This window comes from Chionomys nivalis, chromosome 15 (genome assembly GCF_950005125.1).
Source record: "Chionomys nivalis chromosome 15, mChiNiv1.1, whole genome shotgun sequence".
In the NCBI taxonomy this organism is placed as follows: domain Eukaryota; kingdom Metazoa; phylum Chordata; class Mammalia; order Rodentia; family Cricetidae; genus Chionomys; species Chionomys nivalis.
The window spans coordinates 38,403,352-38,422,805 of NC_080100.1; the positions used below are offsets into that span (position 1 = coordinate 38,403,352).

Below are 19,454 nucleotides of genomic sequence, written 5' to 3' on the forward strand. Positions count from 1 at the left end.
CCTCCTCCCCTCCCCGCTCCGCGGAGACCCACGAGGCGCGTCTTCACTTGGCGGACATCAAAAGGAGGCTGGGCGCTGGAGGGCTAAGTTGAGTAGAAGGGGGCGCAGAGACCGACCCACCCTCCCCTTGGCCGGCGGCCCGCCCCCTCCCGCGGGAACCCCGCCTGAGCCCCGCCCCCCGCGTCACAGCAGCCTGACATTCTCACAACCCACCGGGCACCCAACCCGAGCGCCCCCGCCACCCCCGTGTCCACGGAGCGCTCTATTTATGTTTCAGCCCAGTGATTTGCATAGGCTCCGCCCCCGGCCCTAGGTTCTCCCTATCGGCGCTCCTCCTCGGCGACGTCGTCACAGCCTAGGCCACACCTCCCGTGCCCCTACAAGGAGCGGCGGGCCCTAGATGGCAGCGTGGCGTCGCCACGGCGTGTGCGTGTCGCGCTTCCTTGTGCCGTTTATAGGGTCCCGGCACTTCCGCTGTCGGGTTAGAAGCGGCGCGGTCATGGCGGAGCGCGGACAGCAGCCTCCTCCCGCGAAACGGCTCTGCTGCCGGCCGGGCGGCGGCGGCGGCGGCGGCGGGGGCAGCAGCGGCGGCGGCGGCGCTGGTGGCGGCTACAGCTCTGCCTGTCGGCCCGGCCCGCGGGCGGGCGGTGCGGCGGCGGCGGCGGTGTGCGGGGGCGGCGCGGCACTGGGACTGCTGCCGCCGGGCAAGACCCAGAGCCCCGAGTCTCTGCTGGACATCGCAGCGCGCAGGGTGGCGGAGAAGTGGCCGTTCCAGCGCGTGGAGGAGCGCTTCGAGCGCATCCCGGAGCCGGTGCAGCGCCGCATCGTCTACTGGTCCTTTCCCCGCAGTGAGCGGGAGATCTGCATGTACTCGTCCTTCAACACCGGCGGCGGCTCCACGGGCGGCCCCGGCGACGACAGCGGCGGCCCCGGCGGCACGGGCGGCGGCGCGGGCGGCGGCGGCTCCTCATCCTCGCCGGCTGCCACCTCAGCTGCCGCCACCGCCGCCACGGGCACCGGGACCCCGTCGGTGGGGGCGGCCAGCGCTGCGGACGGCGGCGACGAGACGCGGCTGCCCTTCCGCCGGGGTATCGCGCTGCTGGAGAGTGGCTGCGTAGACAACGTCCTGCAAGTCGGTGAGTCACGGGGTCGCCGCGGGCCGTCGGTCCTTCAGTCTGTCCTTCTGTCCCTTGGGGGTGTGGGGAGGGAAGGGTCCCCTGCGCTCCCCTGACCGCCCCGAGCTGAGCGCACGGTGCAGCGGGCCGCTCGGACGGTCCCCGGAGCGGAGCGCCCATTTCCTCTCGCTGGTCCCCGCCCCCGTCTCCCCGGACGGGCTAGCGCGAGTGGGAAATGAATCAGCAGGACGCGCCCCTCGGCGGCGGGGCGGTGGGTGTCGGCGTCCCCGTCGTCTGTCCCGCAGGCTGCGCGCCGGTGTGCGGGGCGGGCGTGGACAAAGGCGCGGGCGGCCGCGGCGCTCGGGCTGGGGCGTGCGGCGCGGGGGAGGGGGCGCGGGCCGCAGACAATGCCGGCCGGGGCGCTCGCTCGGCGCTGCCCGGCTCGCGTCCTTTCTTCTGGCGCCGCTCCGCGCCCCGCGGTCCAAGGAGGGGGGGCGAGTCCCCCCAACACCGCCCGGCCACCGCTCTGCTTGGGGCTCCGACGGTTGATCGGCACCGTGGCCCCCCGCTCCCTAAGGCACTCGAGACGAGGTCCCCGGCGCCCGGGTGCCCGGGCCACCCCCGCCGGGAGCGACGGCTGGCCGAGCCGCTGAGGGGCGCCGCTCGTGCTTCTGGGTCCCGTGAGCCCCCCCACCCCGCCGCCCGACTTCGGCCTGCGCCCGGGGTCGGGGCGCGGTGCGGAGGGAGCTGGGCAGCACCGCCCGACGCCGTGACCCGCGGCCGGCGTCCGCACCGAGGGGCCCCAGGGCCCCTGCGCCGCTGCCCGCCCCGCACCACCCGGCACTTTGTTCTCCTTTCAGGTTTATTTGTGCCCCTTTCAATTTTCTGTCACCCTCCGAAAAGAGGAAAGCAAACAAAAGAGCCTCTTTATTTCTTTTCAGGGCTTGTAAAGTAGAAGATATTTGACAAAGGCGAGAGAAGGACTTGTGATTTAAAGCTGCACAGCCTTCCTTTCTCTGACAGACCCGGAGAGTTTTCTCAAATCCCTCTCCCTCCACAGAGCTCTTTCTTTTTCTTCTGTGTAGATATCTTTTCCAGTCCTAGCTATGGGAATGTTCGAACTGGACTGAAGTGAACAATGCTGCAGAGAAACTCCTCTGTCCGCATTTCCCCCCACATTGATTGCTGAGGGCATATTTTATAACCAGATCTCTGTCTGGTTGAAATGGAAGGGATGAACCCCGAACCAAATGAATGGGGATGGATAGATTTGAAAGACTGTGTGTGTCTGTCTGTTTCTCTCATTTTTAACTTGCTCTCCTCTGTAGTCCGATCCTTTTATCCTTCTCGTTGGGAGTGGAATGGGGGTCTGGATAGTGGCCCCGACACAAGAGATTTGTTTTAATCCTGTTTGGTTAATTTGAATTCTAATGTAATCTGAAAACGTGATTTTCTGCATGGTCATTTATTTCCATAGACAGCCCTCAGTGTGGCTCAGCACCCTTTCCTTCTGTCTAGAGGGAGTTGATTTTCGAGGCTGTCCATCCTTTTTCCCCTTTCTTTCCTTTAACATCTAATTAACATTCTTTCAACTTACATCTCTCTCTTTTCTCCCCTCTTCTGCCGGTTTGAAACCGATTGAAGTACATCTATGGTTTCCGAGTATAACTAACTAGAGTCTGCGAATTTTTATGGCTTGGCTGGCAACGTTGAGCCGTGTCCCCCCACCCACCCCGCCCCCCCTTTCCCCTTGCTGTGTTTGACTCTGCTTGCAAGCAATGAGGAATGACAGGAGAGCTCATAGGGAGGGTTTCTTGGCTGATTGCATTTAAGCCAGGAATTCACTGTGAAAATAAAGCCAAGGGGTGATAAATAAAAGATGCAATCTTCTCTAGGAGACAGACACACAGCGTGGGCTTTGCCTGCTTTCATCAGTGGGAGAGGGCAGGGCGAACAGTTAGTTGTAAAAGAAAATAGTAACTTTTTCAATAGTCCCCAAAAGGGGAAGGTGGCCACTTGAATGGAATTGGCCCCGGTCGATGTGAAATGGTATGCCTCTAGTTTGAAGATTTGATCCCCTCTTTGGAAATACTTACATACGTGCTAAACAGATGCTGTACAAATTGTAGACCCCCCAGTTCTGCCAGTTTCTTTATCATCCAAGTTGTCTTACTGTTACCAGTCAGCTTAGGGATGGAAGGGCTGTTAAATAACTGCCGGCCCTGGCCCTGTGAGCTAGAAAACTTAGAACCAGGCTCGTCCACCCTTGATTGAGGAGTGGGAGGACCTCTAGATTAAGTGTCTAATTTAGTGTTAAGTGGTGGTTTGAATCAGTATATAAGATGCTTATAATTGTGATTTTCTGTAGGACCCCCTCCCAAAAAAAAACCCAAAAGAAGAAAATACTGTGTTGATCTCACTATAAGCAGTTTTCTGCTATGGACTACTCAGGTTTATACAAGAAATGTTAATGAATGCTAATCATAACAGGGGAAATCTCATTTTTGGACTTTATCTTACATTTGTTACTTTTGAAGCTTGTCCAGAGATGGAAGAGTAGGGAATTGGATTGGTCCCAAGTGAAGCTTGCTGGGTAGATTTTAAACAATACATTAAACCTTTGGTACTGGTAAGTGATAATTTTATTATTAGATATAAATAATTATATTTAACAATTGCTTGTGAGTGGCTATGGGAAAGTTTTATAGAATTGTGTTTATTTATTTTTGTTCGGTAAGGATACTGTCTGTTGGTATATAGTCTTGATCATTGATTTCAGAGATACTTCACAAGTAACTTCTCCCAGATTTTTGTCTGAACCTCTTGCATATGACCTAATCTCAAAGGTAAAGTCAGATATATTTAATTGGAAAAAAAAAACTAAAAAATTTCTGTTGGGCTGAAAACCCATAAACCAAGTAACACCTCTTACTGGAGCAAATATTTATGGTGTACTTGACCAAAGGTAGACAGACAATTCTCGAAAGAGAGACACATAACCCAGTAGGAAATGTAGACACCACAGGCCAGAGGCAGAGAGCGCAAACAGTTAATAAGCATGATTTCTCTCTTCTTACACAAAGTACAGATGAGCTGCAGTTTTCAGCTACCACATTGCTAAAGTCCAGAAACGTTAAGTAGAGTGCATAGTGCCCAAAGCTGGTTACCACGTGTGGGCAAGCATGCTGTCAGCCCTGTGCATGGTGTAATCTTTTGTGTCATTTCTGGGAATGTATCCTATAGATGATAATGATATTGGCTTATGGAGGTGTTCAGTATGGGAATACCCATTGCATGTAGTATGAAATAGTTAAAAGCTGGAGTCTTCCAAATTTCTGCCAGAATTTGGTTAAGCAGTAATGAGTGGAATACTATGCAGCCATGAAAAAGTTGATTTATAGTTTAGCAAAGAAAGGTGACCTTCTAAAATAAATACCTTAGGCCAAGCGTGGTGGTGCCCCAACACTCAAGTTAGGGGATTAAATTGAGGAGCAGGTAAAGCAAATGCCCACTGCTGAGCCCCACCCTCAGCTCTGTGAGTTCCAAGCCAGCCAGGGCTGCACACCACAAAACAAATCCCTAGCTTCACAGAGAAGGGTCACTTCCTGTTTAAACAACAGTGAAAGACTTTGCTGTAAAGAAAGGTCCCACAATTTCAGCCATGGAAGAAACTGTGAACCGTAGGTGTCTGTGGAGAAGAGAGTTCAGTGAACCAGCAAGATTTTAGAGAATTTATCTCTGTTTTAAAGCAATACATATGTTTTCAGAATTAAAGATGGTTAATACTTTTTGGTGTGTTTTCATGTGTGTGTGGAAATAACTGTTCTTTCTGAGGGACTGGGATGAATGCATGTGGTTATTTTTTAAAGCTTATTTTAATTAAAATTATTAATTTGGAAGCAAGGCACATTTAAACACAACCAGAGTCTTTTGTATGAGAAGGAAGGAGTTAAGTTTTAGAAGCACTTGGTCATTTCTTTCTTCGGTACTTGCTTCTGAGAGAGGAAACTCCTGCTCAAATGTTATTTACAAGTTGGCTGAGAAAACCCTTCTCTTTTTCTTTTTCCACTGGGGGGGGGTCGACACTGTAAAGTACAAGGGGGATCTATATTACAATTAAAATGAATAAACATTTTTAATCACAGTAATTTTAATTTATTGACCTTTTCTTGAGTATTCTTATTTTCTTTATTGACCAAGGATGACTATAAAGATGAGATTAAATTCACCTTTATAGTTGGGTGTATCATAGGTTGGCTAGAATATGTTTACTGCACCCAGTTTTAAGTAGAATAATAGGGAACTGTTTTGTATAGGACCATACACTAATTTGTTTTTGCATTGCAGGGGGATTGAATGCAGGGGCAGGTAAGGCCGCAGCTGAGCTCCACCCCCAGCTCTGTGTATTCCTTTTGATTAATGACAAAGTTAAGTGCAGAAAAGAAGAAATTTTGGAATTACTCACATGTTTTCGTGTGTGACTTGAGTTGCTTGCTTCCTGATTTTCAGCACTTGATAGGTTAGGCACGCTTGGTGTTTAGTGATACTTCATTCCATGACAGCTGGTATTGGTCCAGTGAGGAAATCTACTGTCCAACGAGTACAACACTTGTTTTGTGGCTCAGACACTGATCCGACAAAGGGAAGGAGGCAACGGCTCAGTCCAGTGCCTGCTGAACAGGCATGAGGGCATGCGTCTAAGTACCTCTCAAGGAGTGTGCATCTATAACCCCAGTATTGAGAGGGCCAAGACAGGTGGATCTCTGGAGCTCATGGAATCCAACCTTGCTGAATTGATGGGTCCCAGACCCAGTAATAGACCTTATTTGAAAAAAAGAATGTAACTGAGGCACATACTCACTGTTGACCTCTGGCCTCCTCACACAGGTGCACACACATGCACATGCATTCACACGAACAGGATATATATATATATACACATATATACATATATATATATATATATATATATACACCACACGGACATGTACATGCACATGCACAAATATTCCGACGACAATGGAAGATAGACTTGCAGATTTGTGCTAAGCAGTCATTTCTAGTCTTGCTTCAGTCTTGCAGTTTTGGTCATTGTTTTTCTTGTTAGGGGTCGAACTGAGCGTCTTTGATCTAGGCAAGTACTCTACCATAGCGCCACATCTGCAGCCCACGTCTTGTAATTCCTTGCCGAATAGTTGTGTTATGAGTACACTCTTGGAGTGAAACTGCTGTCTCTTTTTTCCCTTTTGTGTTAAATTTCATTCCTTTGGAGATGCTAGACTTTGATGCTTTTCTTTTGGAAACATCAGGATGCCTGTGAGCCATGGCCTTTAATGGAAGAGAATTACTGCAATTAATCAGACACTGGAAGTTCTCATTCTCTTAAGTATGTCCTTGCTGATTTTTAAGATGCCCATTTTGTCTTTGCTAGTCACTTGCTGTCTCCCTCCTAGCTCTGCATGTTTTATAAGGAAAAATGCAGGCCAGCGTCTCTCTTCTCCTCACACCCGTGTTTAGCATTTAGTTAAGAGTGTGTGATTTCTGCTAGTAAGATGTTCAGAGAGTAGGATGGCTTTAAAGGAAGCAATCCCTTTTAAAAGTTGCATGGTTGGATATTTACTATTTCTGTTTGTGTATTAGACTGTAAATTTTCTTTTAGTCAATAAAAATGAATTTGGTACCTAAAACCTACTTACTTACACATATGTGAAGAGACAAACTCACTTAGTCTTAGGGAATATCATAGAATTATTAAGCTCCAATTGCTACTGACTTATAAGTGTTGGGTTGAAAAGGACACATAGCCTAGAAAAGGAAATAAAATTACTACTAAATGTGAATGTCTTAGAAATAAAGCAAATGACAGGCCAGCGTTTTAAAGGGCACAAAATCATTTGTGGTTTTTAAATTACCATTGTATAAATTTAAAATTTACTCAGTAAAAAGTCTAATTTATATCTACCTTGTTGTATTCAGTTCTTGACTTTGTATGTGTGTAGACTGTTATATGTTTGGACACATGAGTTCCTCTATCCTTTGAAGTAAACAGAATGACTCTCCTGAGGAATTAATATCATGATAATTTGCAGAAAAATGTTATATCATTTTGTTTCATGAAAAAAAACTACATCTATTCTTATAAAGTGACGGTTAGATTTTTTTTTAAAAAACCTGGGAGTGTCTTTAGTTTTTACTCAGTGTCCTGTTTACTGCTGAGAGTATGTGTGTACATGGCTTTCATTTCTTTAAAAACAGGTCTCTGTAGTAAATAGTTGTTAAGGCTCTGGCAGCTTTCTGTTTCTGAAATGCTCTCCTGCCTTCTCCCCTCCCTTCCATCAGCATTCCATGTGGTGGCCTTGATCTGAAGATCGCCCTGCCTAAGCCTTCCAGATGCTGGAATTACAGGTGTGCAGTTCCATGCCTGGCCTGTTTCTGTGGGTCACTGGCATGAGAGTTCTGAGATACTCACGAGTCAGCAGGAAAGAAGACAGGCCTGGACATTGCCACCTCAAGATCCCAGTGACTGTGCTATGAGCTCTCTCCATCCAGAGAGCTATTTTTAGAAATGAAACACATTATAATGTCTGTCATTGTGGGTGCTTTTAGAGATGGGATTACAGCATTAATTTCAACTCTCGAATTTTATTTAATTTATATATTTTCGAAACAGGTCTTATTCTGTAGCTCAGGCTGGACAGGTACTCAGGATGTATGTACTTGGCTGCCTGGAGCTCACAGCCATACTGCCTCAGCCTCTCAGGTGATGGGGTTATCGTTGTGAGCCACCATGCCTGGTTTTTCTTCCTCACCTGATAAAAAGGTGAGGCTCAGACACTTTGGGAAGTTGTCCAGAGCAAGTCATTAAGTGGCAGAGAAAAACCACTGGCTTTCTGGTGTCCACTGCCTGTGCTCCTGACTTGTTGAGATGTTCGGTAATCTCAGAAATGACAGCATGCATTTCTTGAAGGAGGATCGATGCGAATGTTGGTGAGGTTACTCTGCTGAACATCGTGCAAGTGTTTCCAGACGGCATTCTGGTTTCAGGCAAAATTCTAAGGGCTTCAGTTCAGTGGTGGTTCTAGCATGCAGAATAGGTGCTATTTATGGCTAACGTTAGTAGATTGGAATTAAGTAATGCTATGATATAAAAGTCCACGAAAAGTTGTGTCTGCTGCGGTAGAAAACTATTACAGCTGTGCACAGCTGTGTGTAGCTCATGCAGACACCCGTGTAATAAGGAATTTACTAAGAGTGTACTGCGCTTATATAAGTGCAGACATCCATGCCAGAAAGAAGTTTGGTGTGAACTTACTGCTTACAGTAGTTGTGTGCTTATTTGAGGAAACGTTTGTGCGTACCTCACATCTCTCGCAGCAGGCTGCTTCCACTTCAGTAAAGCATGTGTTCAAAGCCCTTCAGGATATGACCATATACTTTTAATTTTTTCAAATGCAGTCAAGTGCTGAACTTTGAACTTTTAAAAGGATTTCTTGTTTTCTGGGTTTGGGGCATTTCCTTGTTGAGTCAGCTTGATAGGATTTCTTGTGATATGCTGTTAACATTTACTGGTCATAAGAGTAGTAAAAGCTAAATTTATAAAGCCATTAGCATTGTCCTCGATGTCTTCCTCCTTATTCACTTTTTGCCTCTTTGCAAGAAGGCTAGGTAGGCACTGTCATTGTTAGTTGCAGGTGAGCAACCGACACGAAGTGTCAGAGAAAAGGCCAAGTGCTCTCTGAGCCTAAGCAGGCTGCCTGTGGTGCCATCCACTTGCGTTGTTCCTGATTCTGCATTACCTCAAGCTCATAGTCACTGCCGCTTTATAGAGTGGCCTTCTCAGTGACCTGAAGGTCAAATGGTGACTCTAACTTGGATTGTAAGGTCCGTCCTAGCTAGTCACTCCTCTTTCCCACACACCCACTGTCTCCTGCCTACCACCGAGCTACATCAGCTGTTAAATATGTGTTTTATTCTTTCGACAGAATTTTAGCTTTGGAGGATGGTTATACTGGGTGACTGATCAACTTCCACAAGAAGTAGGATTTTTGAAAGAAATAACTTGAAGATTGAGTTGGTCATGTGTGTGCTGCATAGATGCTCTCGAAGTATATTTAAGGAACAACATTTCTCATTTTAAGGCCCTTTAAAAATACTGTGCTACTTCTTCGAATGCTTTGTGTAGAGCAGTCGACTTTCTTTGAATGAGACGATTTTACAGCTTTATGCAGTTGTGCCCAGATGTTAATTGGTAGGACACAGTAAAAGCTTTCAGTACATTTAAACTCTTAAAACCCAATAAGTTGATCAGATAAATTGGAAGCTCATTAAGTGAATTAATGTGCTTAAAACTCAGGTGACTGGCAGCCTGGTCTTGCCTTATTTAACAGTCTGCTTGAAGTGTTTTCATCGTTAATTAATATTGGGCTTTTACAATGAGAAGATGTATAGGAAATATCCCTAAGAAGATAATGTAAAAATGAAATGTTAGAATTGGGGTTTAAACTCCTTTCTTGTAAGACTTAAGTATTTATTCTATGTGTTTTTGCCTGTATTCATGGGCACCTCATGCCCGCAGAAGCCTTTGGAGGTCAGAAGAAAGCATTGGATTCCCTGGAAGTGGAGTTACAGGGGGTGTGAACTGCCACATGGATGCTGGGAACTGAATCAGGTCCTCTGCAAGAGCAGTAAACGCTGTTTAAAAAGAACTTTTTTTAAAGTTTATTTAATTCTATGTGTATGAGTGCTTTGCTTGCTTGTGTGTGTATGTAACATCACGTGCCCACAGAGGCCAGAGAGGGCATTTCACCCCCGCACTGGCGTTACAGGCTGTTGCAAGCCATAGTGCGGCTGCTAGGAATCAATCCCTGGGCCTTGGGGAGAGCAGCAAGTCCTCTCAACGACTGGACTGTCTCTCCAGCCCTACAGCAAGCGCTCTTACCTGATGAGCTGTCTCGTTAGCCTCTCCAGATTTGATTCTTCAGAAGCACACTGTAGATTTCTGTGCCTACTTTTACCTGTTACATATTTGCGGATGGCAGCCAGCATCCGAGGGGCAATTTTGTATGTGAAGGACAGGTGTTTCATAATTTAGTTACAAAGGACAAGTCCTGGCCTTTCTTAGTGAAGTTGGACGGGTTGAAGGCTGCACTATTTTCAGAGACCTTTGTACCCATTTCATTAACTGGTTTCTAAAAAGAAATGATCATGGCTTTCTAAATACTTGTAGAATAAATCCTAAACCTCAGATATTAAGAACTTGTAGTCTGTTACATATAAGTAAACTTTGTAAAGTTTGTTTGCCTCTTCCTGAGGATTTCTTTTTTAATAGCACCCTTCAGTCTTACTTGTGTTTCTGATAAACCTCACAGTTCTCCCTACTTTCATTCCCCCAGATGAGTTGTGTACCTTTTCCCTTAACAGATCTTCAGCCCAGAGACCCAGCTAGTCTGCAGAGATGCAGCTGGGGCCGGGCAGCAGCGGTGCAGCTCTGCCCTGGTCTGACCAGTGGATGCATTGGGATAATGGAGCTGCAAGGGGGACCCGGGGCCTAGAGCTTCTGAGCCTGGCTTGATTCAGTTTCCTTCCTTCCTTCCTTCCTTCCTTCCTTCCTTCCTTCCTTCCTTCCTTCCTTCCTTCCTTCCTTCCTCCCTCCCTCCCTCCCTCCCTCCCTCCCTCCCTCCCTCCCTCCCTCCCTCCCTCCCTTCCTCTCTCTCTCTACCTTTCCCCTTCATCCCCTTCTGCCTTTCCCCCTCCTTTCCTCCCTTGGGGTGAGGTGTGTGACATGATTTTTGGGGGTATATCAGAGAAGAGCAGAAGAAAGGTAAGAATACTATGGGAGTTTCTCTTCAGTACCTGCACTTGGCCCCCCACCATCTCCCTGGGTTTAGAGAAATTAACTGAGGTCAGAAGGACCTATATGTTCCAGCTGCTGCTTAGCTGCTATTTTTAACCTGGCCCCACATCAGGCTGGCACTAGGCCATGATGGCACAGGGCCAGTACTTTGCGGGACTGGTGGCCAATGGTGGAGAGTTAAGTTTTCATCAATCTAAGTTTGAGACATAACCCTGTTCTACAACACTGTGTTAACTTGTTCTTTTAAAAAATACAATGTGAATTTTCTTAAGAAATGGCTTCTTAAAAATAGTCTTCATAAATAATAAATCTTGAAACATGTGCTGTAGAGATTATTTTAGAGAGAGATTATTTTAGAGAGGAGAAAGATTCAAAAACTGTCTTATCAGGTCAGACATATATTTAGCTCAGTAATTTGGGCTTTGTGGTGGCATCAAGGGGTGCAAAGTTTATGTGGTTCATTAATATGCCTCAGCATCTTTAAAATTGCCACTGCTGTTGAATTATATAATTATAGGTGTCATTCGACCGAAAAGAAAAAAAAAAAGAAACGAAAAGAACAAAACCCAGCACTTCTTTCTCTGTTTCTTTTCTGATCTTTGTGTGTTTAGGTTTGGTAAACGGTCAGGTCTTCCTGTTCTTTATGGAGTGGCAAAGTTTTACCTGATGGACTGAGATATGGTTCTGGATGCTGCATACTCTTTCAGAAACTCACACTTGCAATCTGAGCCCTAAGCTTTAGGCTGCTTCTGTGATTTGAGAAACTTGACGGTCTGCTGCACTGAAAATGGAAATTAGGGTTTGTTTGTGAATGGTTTGGGGAAGAAGTAAAAAGTGTCACAGTGTGAAATGGAAGTGACGTCAGCAAGGAGGTTAGTACTTACTTAGCTGGTACATAGAAAGCTGAGCGTGTTAGGGCCGGTTTTGTGGTGCGCTTGAGATGACACTGTGGCTGCCGGGAGAAACAGTGATGGCTAGTCCCATAATCTCTAGGAGGTAAGTGTAAGGCCAGTGTTAGTGCACTGACCTAACTCACCTTCCTGAGGCAGCAAAGCAAGGATCTAAAGTCAGAATGAGCTCTTTTTTATTTTTCAGGGAGTCAAGGATGAATTCTAGTGCATTCACTTTTGTGGAAAGAAGAGAGTTCAAGTGGAATGATTCAGTGGGGCGTACATTGCTGGGGGCTTGCGGAATTATAGTACATTTGTGAGTTTCAGTTTTCCTTTCCTCTTCTTGAGGCAGGCTTGCTATGTTGCTCACGTTGGCCTTGAACTTGTGGCCTCATGTCTTTGACTGCACACTGGCATGACAGGCATTCATTACCAGTTAGGATGGTTTCTGCAGATGGCAGGTTATCTTGAGTATGGCTTTGAGAGTGAACAGTTATCGAATCAAGGGTTGTTTGCAGAGGGTTAATTTTTAAATGAAGTTTAATATGATTTACAGAAAATTATAACCTATTGCATGGTAGTTGATAAGTGACTATTGTTTGGATTCTTAATTTAGTTCAGATTTATTAGGGGCGTCATGTAGTGTCAGCCGTGCCTTCAGAAGCCTGGTGAAGTTAGAGCAGTGGCCCTCCGTCCTCGGGGCGGAACGTTCAATGCTGTTCCTCCTTGAAACTTGTCAGAGCAGTTTCCCTGCAGTTTCCGTGGATCGCTCCTAGCAGTGTGTTCGATTGGCGTTCTGTTTAAGCTGCTTCATAAATAGCAGGGAACGCCAAAAGCCTGGGTAATATTACAGTTTTGTTTTCAGTAAGGAAGCAAAAAATAAACCTATTCATTTAACAATAAAAAATTTTTCAGGTGGATTTAAAAACTATTGTGTCAGGTTTTAGTTTCATTGAAGATTTTCATGTTCTTCATAAAGTACTTCTCTTTTTCAGTGGTAAAGATTAACCCCAAAGCCTTGCATCTGTGAGGCTAGGCTAGTTCTCTCCCATTGGCCTCTTCATTCGCTTTACTATAAACATTTTTATTTTCAAAGTTCATCATTTTACGTGCTTTAGGAAGTTGGTGACAGAGCTAGTGACGACTGAGTGTCTTTACATTTTAGTGCTAATTAGGTCTGGGTTTGTGTTAGTAACTCATAGTTTAGCAGTGGCTTGTCTTTGATTTGGAAATCATGAAACTGTGGGGTTTTATGCCTATCTAAAGAAATCTATTTTAAAGTTTTCGCTTTCTCTCAGATTTTTTTATTTTACGTGTATGGGTGTTTTGCATGCACAGTGTCTGTACCATGTGCGTAGCTGCTGTCCATGGAGGCCAGAAGAGAGCATTGTATCCCCTGCGACTGCAGTACTAAACAGCTGTGAGCTGCTTTTTGAGTTCTGGGAAGTGAACCCAGGTCTTTTACAGGAGCAGCCAGTGCTGTTAACTGCTGAGCTATCATTCCAGACCACTGAAGTTTATATTTTGGCACAAACATATGATTTGTATTTTCTAACCCACTTCCTGTGTGTGTGTGTGTGTGTGTCTGTGTCTGTGTGTGTGTGTACGTGTCTCTATGTCAGCTAGAGGGGGGCTAGGTGGTAGTGATGGGTAAGTTCTGATAAGCATAAAACAGTCAAACAACTCTGGTCAGTTATGGAGGGTCGTCTCCTGCTTCCAGGCATTTCTGCTTTATATACACTCTTATTTAGAGTTGTGAATGATGGCTCATTCTTGTAACCCCAGCATTCAGGATCCCAAGGGAGGCAGATTTTGGTGAGTTCAATCCCGGCCCTCCTGAGCTTATAGAGTGAGATTCTGTTTCAAACAATGACACACAGACAGAACCCAAGAACCTGAAGGTAGTTTTCATTTTTGCAGCCCCTTCAGATTCCTTCCCCACAGCAAGGAACACCTTCTTAGAGAGCTCCACATGCCGCAGTCTGTCTTATGTGGCTCTGTGACAGTCTCTCTACGGCTGTTCTAGCAGTACTTGCTGCATGTCTAAGGCTCATTGCATAAGTTGCTGTTTGCTCATTCTTCCTTCTTCCCCCACCCCCTTTTCTTTGTACAGAAAGGGTTTCTCTGTTTAACATCTCTGGTTGGCCTGGAACTTGCGTTGTAGACCAGGCTGGCCTGCCTCTTCCTCCAAGTGCTGGATTCAGGGTGTGTGCCACCACTGCCCAGCTATGGCTCCTCCACCTGTTTGCCATTTGCCTTTTAATCCCTTACAGTTGTGGAACAGGCCCTTGCAGCTTGCCCTTTTAACAGTTGAGATTTGAGTTTTGAACCCAACTCTTTCAAGAAGCAGTACTGAGCACATCTATAACACTTTAAAGACTCTAAAATAGCTTTAAAGAGTTGTTTAAAATATGCTTCACTCTGTACTCCAGGCTGCCCTCAAACTCAGTTTTCTTGCCTCGGCCTCCTGAGTGCTAGGATTTCAGATCTGTCCCCAGCTCCTCTGTCTGACAATCATTCTGTACTCTAGCATATACCTTTGCTGCCTTTTAGAAATCCCGGTAGTACGTAATCTGGTAGGTTATGTAGGTACAGTAGGTTTCTACTTAGATTGAAGAATAATCTGTCTAGTGAAGGTAAGCAGACCCATAGATTATACAATTCCACAGTTATTGAAGAGATCAGCTAAACTTGAGACCTCGGTGTTGGAGTTCATTTTTAATGTGGAAGTGGCAGGAGATTAGTGACAGTTTCTTATGAGAAATCAGTGAGCCTCATCTTATCTCAGATTGCAGATTCCTCTGCGTCTCTGATGAGGGGAGCACCGGTTAGCTCATCAAATGGACTGAAGGGCAGGATGCTAGCACATGAAACAGTATTCTGCCACATGTGGTTCCGAGGCCATTTGAGTTTGCCATTGTACAAGAGATGAAAGATGAGTTGGGAAAAAGTACTGGTGAACTTTGAATGCAGGACAGGCAGCTGTTACTAGTGTCAGTCAGGGTGTGTGCAGTAGATGCTGGAATGGCGATTGAATGAGTGGCAGACCATGTGCCAGTCCTGTAGTGTGCGTGAAACCTTCCTTGTTGGGGAAAAAGCCCTCCAGATTCTTTCGTCTGTTCAATTTTCTGAGTGTGTTGCCATGACTTAGTCATTTACTATATTTTCAGTAAGAATATGAATATTGGATAGATGGTTATGTTTTAGTACTGGGCTGTTGTATAAAGTTTCTCTTTTGTGTGCTTGGAGAGGCCTTTTCTTTTAGCACCTGACCTGAAAGCTATTTTGAAAGCAGTTCATGTATTGGATGGTTATAGTGTCAAGTAGGAAACCTGGCGCACTCCCATGCAGAACAGCATTTGTGGGTTGCCCAGGAAAATTCTTAGTATTATAAAAACCTTTGTGGGATTAAGAGATATTTCACTTTTTAAAAAAACGTGGCCAGTACCCAGGAAAGATGAAGCAGGAGAGCTGAGTTTTAGGACAGCCACCTAGCACAACCAGGTTCCCCTCACCCCTCAAAGAAAACCCAAACAAAATTTGGAAAACTAAAGCTAATTTTCAACAACCCCCTCATGGATGACTTGCAAAATTACACCTGACTTCAAAGCATCCATGAGATCTTGTGTATTTTGGAAATTAATGTTAATAGATAATAGGAATAGCTTCTTTTTTTTTTTTTTTTGGTTTTTCGAGACAGGGTTTCTCTGTGGTTTTGGAGCCTGTCCTGGAACTAGCTCTTGTAGACCAGGCTGGTCTCGAACTCACAGAGATCCGCCTGCCTCTGCCTCCCAAGTGCTGGGATTAAAGGCGTGCGCCACCACTGCCCGGCAGGAATAGCTTCTTAAACTCCTATAAAATACTAACGACTTTCCTTTGAGACTTTTTGTTTTAAAGACTTACTTTTGCAGAAAAATAGGACTCACCAAAGGAGTTTTTTGAGCAAGAATTTTACAGGATGGGTGTACTCCCAGTGCTTGGCTCATAAAACGGTTGGGTATCCAGAAATGGAGTGATCACCAATTCCATTTGCCCAGTCTTGGTTGTGCCCCTTTCCTGGACTGTTTTTGCTTTAACAAGTGTTTTTTTTTCAATCCTATTGGGTGTTTTCATATGTCCTTGCCTTGGAAAGCTGTGGTAATAGAACTGTATAATGTTAATTCATTATCCCCTTGTATGATCTGCTAATGGCTTTTCTGAACTATTTTATACCACAAAGCTCTTTAAACCTAGAGTTACTGGGTATTTGTGTGTATACATGATTTTGTAAGCGCAGACCTCATTATATGCATGAGTGTGTCAGTCAGTTATAATCTAAACAGGTGGAGATCAGCTCTTAGATTCTGGATGTATCGCAGCCAGTAGGATGCTGTCTGTTCCCACCCTTTTTTGGAGTCTTCAGTGGCTTCCCTTTGCTCATAGGACCAAACTCATTCACAGCTATACAAGTTGCTCTCCTGACCCTTACGAGGCCCACTCCTGATCCTTAGTTGCCTCCTGCATAAATGTTTCCTTGTCCTTCAGCGTGCTCAAGCTGCTCCGCCACCTAGGATGCCCTTCTTTGCATAGTTTGTGCCTTGTTTGAAATCTGGCAAAAACAGTTTGTTTTCTTTGTAACCTTAATCACTGTTGTTTGCGGTCCCTTCCCTCCCCATTTCCTCGGTTAGATTATAAGATCCATGCATGCAGAAAAGTGTATATGTTTTGTTCGGGAGTATGTGTGTGTTTCTATCCCTGTCTTCTAGGACAACTGCACATACTTGGATCTCAGTAAAAGTCTGTTGGTTCAATGAAAGAGTTTTGTTCTAGAACTATTTTTCTAGCTCTCCAGAAGGAGGCACTGCTCCGTCTGTCCTTAACACACACCTGTCACATAAAGAAATGACAGTGGAAAAATATTTCCTTGTTTTCTGTTTCTTGTCTCTTGGAGCTACTCCGAAATTCCCCAGAAGGTGTATTTGCATTCCCCGCTGTTCGACTTTCTTAGAGTATGAGATCTCCATACTCCGTGCATATAGTAAGTACCTTATCAAGGCTAGGTGCCTTGGAATGTGGGTTTGTATTATATGGGCTGAGAAGTTGGCACATTTGGAAAAAGAAAACAGCCCTATGTTTACAGGCACAGGCTGCCAGAGAAGAGGAGGTGTGTTGGAAGGGCAGGGATCTTTCTTTTACCCAACCTCTGCAGGGGCCACTTTCTCTTTCCCTGCCTCTCTTGATGAGTAGTTACTGCTCCGTTAGAGTGGACACTGGCTTCAGGTAGTGGCAGGGGTAGTGCAGGCCAGTTCAAGTCTGCACGGAGCAGGGTTTCCCGTCGTCCTCCGCCTCCTTGCCTAGACTTGAATTTTCCCTTTTCAGTCCCCCAATCATTTTAGTCTTTCCTTCCTCATTAATCAAACAGAGAAGTAGCAGGCTAGAGTGATGGATGTAAGGAACACTAGCCAAATATGCTTTGTATAAAGTCCTTCTGGCCTATTAGAAGTAGTCGTGGAGAAAATTAACTTTTTCCCAGAGTCATATTGAGGGTCAGGATTTGGGATTTGAGGTGTGTATTGATTTATCCACCTTTGGAGTGCCAGTGCTGTGTTACAAGCATGGTTTCTATTTTCGGCATTTTATTCTGTTTGAGATGCCCAGTTCCTTATATGCAGCAGCACCCAGCAGTCTGCGGTGGGCATGGATTCCCAGGAGTCCCGAGTGTCAGGTGGAATTGACTTCAAGTGTTGTGAAGTTGATCATCTTCCAGGTTCTTGAATAGTGTTCTGGATTTGCTGTGATAGCTGTTTTTACACAGAGCAGTGGTTATATGACCCATCCAGGTTGTAGTACCTTCTTGCTCCTTGGAGTTGATACTATGTTTTGTTCTTTGCTAGACTCATACAAAAAAAAAGTAGTTTCGGGTTACATTGATGACATGAATTTGGCTTGAAAAAAAGTCTTATTTCTGCTTTTACCAGAGCCTTATTTTCAGGAGCAAACATGGCAGCAGGGTCTGGAGGAGTTGCTTCAGCGATCTGAGTATAGCGGAAGCCTTGGTACTCAGTGGTGTTACCCGAAAGTGGCTCTGGTGCAGTAGGTTGTGAGCAGCTCTGTTGATGGAGGTGCGGTGCTGCCGTCACTCTCTGGCGATCAGATTACAGCCTAAAGGTCTGCCAAACTCGCAAAACAGGCCTAGTATTTCCGTCTCCCTTGTTTTTAGCAAACATCTTTGTTGTCAGGGGAGGAAAGATTAGATGGGTCTTTCTAGGTAACATCCCAGGTCTTGGCTTCTGGGTGTCCACTATTATCTTCTCGTTAGTGAATTGCCATGCCTTCAGCCTTCTGCTCCACAGGCAAGTTTATTTGTGGCGTTTGCAGCTTTCAGTGTGGTCTGGTTGCAAGTCAAAAGCTTAGGAAGTCTATATAACTTGCCATAATTTTAGCACTTTTTACTGTTTTGATGATCTGATTTACACAAGTACCATATAAAAATCCACCTCTGCTCTACTGCTGCTGGAACATTGACTGAGCTTTGCTTTTTATGACCAAGTTATGGGATGAGTAATTACTCTCTAGAGTGAGTGGCTCAGAATGAAGTATGCTTAAGGTGTGATGTGACACCAGATGTATTTAGGCCTCAGAGGTATGTAATTATCTCACTGTACTCACAATACACACAAGCACATTGATGCTCATGGCAAGAGTTTTATTTGCAGAAGAAAACCCGCTTTTTATGAGTGAAAGAACAGTCCATTATTTTTGAGGGATTCAGAAATGGTTTTGTTTTACAGGCACCATCTCAATCCCCCTGCATTTCTTTAGGACATAATTTAAAGCATCCATTACTGGATTCTGAGAAACAGGTGTACTCTGGATTTTAGATAGTAAGGGTAGTTTAGAAATTTTCTCCAAACACCGTGCCTCCCATTTTCTCAGCTGCTTTTTACCCTAACTTTTATGTGCCCCATTCTTAGACTCTGCTTTGGTGATCAGTTCTGCTCATTAAAGGTAAATGCCTGTGTTTTGGCTTTCAACTGCAAGTAAAATCTTATGTTAGATTGCTTAGATTTTAGCTTGTATGTATTCTGTCTGGTCTCATAGATCACGAAGAGTACTTGAAGCTTATTTGTCCCTCCTCCTTTTAATTCAGTATTAAGGTAATACTTGAATCACATGAAAAATGTCTTCCTTTTTTTTTTTTTAAAGTAAAAATTTCTGTTGGCTCCTTAGGTGAGTTCACTGTGTTGCTATTGGATACTGTAACTTGCTCATGGGGCCAACTTCCCTGCCAGAGGACCAGATACTTGTCTTGGAGATTTAGGTTGGTGGTTAGGACCTAACTAGCTCCCGGTTCACAAGCCCAGGAGATGAGAATTCCTTACCTAGGGAGCCTAGAGACCTGTGGCGGCTGCTCACTCCTCCCCTGGGCTAGAAAAGCAAGCCGAGGTGGGGTTTGGCTTTGGGACTTGAAGAGAAGTAGCAGTGATGGTGGCTTACTTGTTTACAGTATGATCCTCCGGAGATGGTGAGGTGACACTGATTTTGGCTTTTTTTTTTTTTTTTTTTTTTTTACATTCTGGAAACATAATCAGGTGTTCTTAAAACTGTAACTCACAA

At 45.3% G+C, this 19,454-nt stretch overlaps 1 protein-coding gene across 1 annotated transcript in view; it reads left to right on the forward strand.

The window, feature by feature from the left end:
• Positions 1–499: 499 nt before the first annotated feature.
• The window catches only part of Zswim6 (zinc finger SWIM-type containing 6), a 172,573-nt gene continuing 153,618 nt past the window's right edge, over positions 500–19,454 (forward strand). Inside the window, exon 1 of the mRNA XM_057790035.1 lies at positions 500–1,136. Coding sequence (XP_057646018.1) covers positions 500–1,136 — 637 coding nt within the window. The remainder of the gene's footprint in view (positions 1,137–19,454) is intronic.